Genomic DNA, 4,070 nt, shown 5'->3' with positions numbered 1-4,070 from the left:
GAATGTTTTGGTCCACAGCCCTTTTTGGTTCTTACAACTGTGGCTCAACGCCACTTTTGAAGGTGAGAAAAACAAGAAATGGGGGTTTGAATTGTTTTAGAAATTAAAAGCTTTTTCAAAAGTAAGAACACACAGAATTTTATACTGGTTCGCTTATAACACAAAGCTACTCCAGTCCACCCGGCCAAGGTGATTTCGCCTTCAAAAAGGACTTAATCCACTAATCTTGAAAGATTAATACAACCAAATATCTAAGAGAATGATCTCTTAGTCCTCCCAAGTATACAGACTGCGCAGAGTCACTTGAGGAACACAAATAATTCAGCAAAATAAATTTGTAATACAGAGTGCTTCTAAGAGTAAGCAAATATTACAGCAGAATATTTAAACAGGCGTTTTCACGTATGAGCAGCAACTCGTAAAAAAAACTGAGAGAGAATGTAAAGAATTTTTCTGTGCGTTGTTGTGTCTCTCAAAGAAATAGGTTGTCCTTTATATAGTGGTGAGAAGGACCGTTGGAGTGATGACAGAATATTATCCTTTGATGAGCATTCAATGTCATTACTTCTATGTTTCTTGCCATAACCAATTTGTCTCCCTGAGTGATTTCTTTCTAAAAATACTTCCTTTCCATTTGAAGAAATTCTTTTTGTTACTCTTTCTGGATTTGTAGAATCTTCATCAGAGTCGTTGTTATCTCGGAGTTCTACGTCAGAAGTAGATTACATTGAGGTTACATCAGAGCTTCTCAGAGTACTGGTCTTTCAGATCATCAGAACTAAGTCTAGTGGATGTTTAGAGCTTTTGGTTCTTCCTACTGTCTTGCTTTGCTCAGATTCAGAACTTCTTGAGCGCACTTCTTCCTCAGATGCGTCTGATCTTCTAGTACTTTGTATCTAATCAAAGTTTGTATCTGATAAAACGATCAAATTCCTTTGTTGTTGTTCAGAGTCCTGCACACTTAGAAAAATTTCGTTAGGGTGCCATTTTTGGTTTCGTCCTTTGTTATCATCAAAATCCTGGAATTCTATTGTAGAACTAGTTTTGTTCTTACAATCTCCCCCTTTTTGATGATGACAAAAAAATCTTTTTTTTAGAGATGAAACAATTATAGATAAGAGTTATTAGATCAGATAGAAGTGAGCTCCCCCTGAGATAAGTCTGGGTGTTCAAAAGTTCTTACCGGAGCTTCCATCAGATGATGTTTCAAGATTCTCTTCTGCAAATTTCTAAGTCAAACAGGATTAGAACCAATTTTTAAACAATGTTTGCAGAGTACTGAAAGGATTTAGATATGTTTTCATCAGAGCTGTTTTTAGTTCTCCCCCTTTTTGTCAGAATCAAAAAGACTAAGTAAAAAATTAGAGCAAAAAGGCATATATATATATATATATATATATATATATATATATATATATATAATCACAAATGCTAGAAGCACAGATAACAGTCAAAAAGCAAAAAAAAACAGGCAAAACAGAAAGCAACAGACAAATCAGAGCAACAAGCAAAGAAAACAAAAAAACAAGTCCTAGGTGCCTAAGGGTTGGGAGGAGGAGGCATCCTCTAGAGCAGCTGGGTCAGCAGATTCTGAATGTTGGCATTTACTGAATCCTGTTGATCCAACCTGGCTCGGAGTTCTTTCTGCTCTTTCTGAAGATCTTCAAGTGTTTTGAGAACCAGAGGGACAAAGGTGGAGGACTCCCCCTGAGTCAGAGCATCCGGTTCTACCCTGTTGGCAGATTCTTCAGCAAGACGAGCTTCAACTTCAGCGACAACTTTGGCTTCAGCTTTAGCAGCAGCAACAGCAGCCTCAGCTAGAGCTTTGGCTTCAACTTCCTTGATTCTTTGTATTTCTTCTTGCCTGGCTTTTTCTTCTGCTTCCTTGCGGGCTCGCTCCTCAGCTTCTCTGGCTAGGCGCTCCTGGAGTCTTAGCTCAGCGTCTCTGATGAAGTCGTTTCGGACTTGCTCAAAGAGACCCTTCAGTTTGAAGGCTTCAGCGGTCATCCAGCCAATAACTCTGTTCCAGTGTGTCCTTATAGCTGAAGGATCATCACTGATGCCAGAGTTGATGGTCAGAGACTTGACCTTGTCAACTAAAGCTTCTACAAACAGCATTATTGCTTCCTCAAGGGTTGGCAGGGTGTTTTCTGGTTCAGAGGGTGGGGGTGGAGAAGTGGGAGGGTTTAGGTTCAGTGTGGGAGTTTGTGGTTCAGCGGATGTATTTGGTGGGTGTGTGTCAGAGTTGTTATGAGGCCAGAGTACGAGTTTGGAGCTGGGCCAGGGTTGGAGAGGTAGGGTCAGAGTGTTTTGTATCTGTGGAAATGTTGTAGTAAGGGGTGATTCTGGAGAAGAAGATGAAGATGGTGAAGTGGTTTCGTTCAGCATTTTTGCGTCAGAAATAGGTAAGGTTGTGGTGGCAAGGTTAAATTTCTGGGATGGTTGGTGAGATGTTCTGGTGGTTGAGGGAGGAGTTTCTGAGTTTGTATAGATATATGTGTTGGGGGATAGAAGAAGCAATGTGATGTGTTTGTACAAAAGGAGCAAGAGAGACAGACTTACCAGAAGGTCCAAGCAAAGGTGCTGGAGGTCTTGATCCAGAGGATTCTCCTAGTCTTGCCTTCTTAGCTTGCTTCGCCTTCTCAGAGGGTCCTCGTGGACGCTTCATGAAGTTTGGAGGCTCATCTGGCAGCTGGCTTGTGTTGAAGTCTGAGATATCTACTCCTTCTTTCCTCAGATCATCTAAGTAATAAAGGATAACCTCTGGAGGGTCGATCTTTGAGAACATATAGAGTCCATTTGGGATCTTCCTCTAATCTTTGAGAGCTTCCCAGGAGGTGTCTATAGTAGGTTTGAACTTGACTTGATCCAGAATCCCCATGCTCTTCAGATTTTTGGCGTTTAGAGCTTTGCCAGTGTCGATTATCACGTCTTCCATGAGTCTGAACGTTATCAGGTGGTCCACGAGACGACTTTCAATCAGAACATCAGAGATTAGCCTTCCTAGAGGGATGTAGTGTATGGGCTTCATGTTATTTCTTGTATCTCATACAGAATCTCTGAGGTACTTGAAGAGGAGTGCTGGAAGGCAGAGCTTCAGACCCTTGTGGATGCAGTACATGATGCACTTCTGGTCTGTGTTGATGTAGTTTGAAGAATTTGAAGCTGGGTGATGATGGATGGTGTCCAGGATGATCTTCAGCCAGACCCGGAGGTTCTGATGTAGCTCCTTGTTCTTGGAGTGGTTGCCTTCAGCGTTCTGTTTGAAGATAGTTGGGTTAATCTCATGGGACATATATTTTGCCATAGGATTAATGTTGTAGATTCTTCTTCCTCCATCTTTCTCCATGCCCAGAAGAGCAGCAATGGACTTCTCAGTTATCACCATTTTGATTCCCAGAACATAGGAGACGATGTAGTGATCATCAGCATCAGCGAATCTCCAAAATTCTTTCACTAAATTTGTGTAAACTGGACCATACATACGTTTGAAGTAGTTTCCCCAACCTTGATTCCTGAGTTCTTCAGTGAGGTCAATACCATTTCTGCGCATGTTGTCAAAATCCACCAAGGATTCACATAAGACTTCCAGTTTCTCAAAAGGCGTTGCAAGATTGATGTGAGGCTCACGATCAAGAATGTGAGGCTCTTTGTAGATGGGAGTTGAGACGACACCGGTAACCGCTGGGTTTGGGTTGCTTGAACTTGGAGCTTGTTCGTTTGAATCCATTTGTTGAGAGAAGTTGTAGACTGATTGTTGTTGGGCATCCATGAATGTTGTTGAGAGCTGAGTTGAAGGTTGAAGAATGCTTCAGGAATGCCTTGAGAGATAGCTGAACTTGCAGAGGGTTATGAGTGCGTGAGAGTGAAAAGTGTGCAATGTGTGAATAAAGGTGTTTAAAAACCCAAATAAGGGTGCTGGCAAAACGAAACACAAAACAGAGTTTAGCACAAAAACCAAGTTAGCACGTTTAGAGGGAAAATGATTACAGCTCATAAATGATGTCTAATCCCAACAGTCAGTACACTGCTCGAGGAGATCTCAAGAGACTGTTCCTTGATTACTGCTA

At 41.4% G+C, this 4,070-nt stretch overlaps 1 protein-coding gene across 1 annotated transcript; it reads right to left on the bottom strand.

Annotated features, from left to right (window-relative positions):
- Nucleotides 1-1,422: 1,422 nt before the first annotated feature.
- Nucleotides 1,423-2,788, bottom strand: LOC127123789 (eukaryotic translation initiation factor 4 gamma-like). Its single transcript, XM_051053977.1, has 4 exons — nucleotides 2,563-2,788; nucleotides 2,089-2,477; nucleotides 1,732-1,980; nucleotides 1,423-1,431 (listed from the first exon to the last, which is right to left on the bottom strand). Exons 1-4 carry the CDS (start codon nucleotides 2,786-2,788, stop codon nucleotides 1,423-1,425), a joined length of 873 nt encoding a protein of 290 aa, XP_050909934.1.
- Nucleotides 2,789-4,070: the final 1,282 nt, after the last annotated feature.

Source organism: Lathyrus oleraceus, chromosome 2, assembly GCF_024323335.1.
Source record: "Lathyrus oleraceus cultivar Zhongwan6 chromosome 2, CAAS_Psat_ZW6_1.0, whole genome shotgun sequence".
Classification (NCBI taxonomy): Eukaryota; Viridiplantae; Streptophyta; class Magnoliopsida; order Fabales; family Fabaceae; genus Lathyrus; species Lathyrus oleraceus.
Note: the sequence above shows the minus strand (reverse complement) of the source record. Positions and strands in the feature narration are given on the sequence as shown.

What these genes read in the sequence shown, in the direction of transcription:
- LOC127123789 (XM_051053977.1), bottom strand. Translation starts at nt 2,788, where the DNA reads ATGTTCTCAAAGATCGACCCTCCAGAGGTTATCCTTTATTACTTAGAT. An exon ending in ACCTTTGCTTGGACCTTCTG is followed by an intron (nt 2,478 to 2,562) that starts GTAAGTCTGTCT and finishes ATACAAACTCAG; the next exon opens with AAACTCCTCCCTCAACCACC. An exon ending in TAGAAGCTTTAGTTGACAAG is followed by an intron (nt 1,981 to 2,088) that starts GTCAAGTCTCTG and finishes TTCAAACTGAAG; the next exon opens with GGTCTCTTTGAGCAAGTCCG.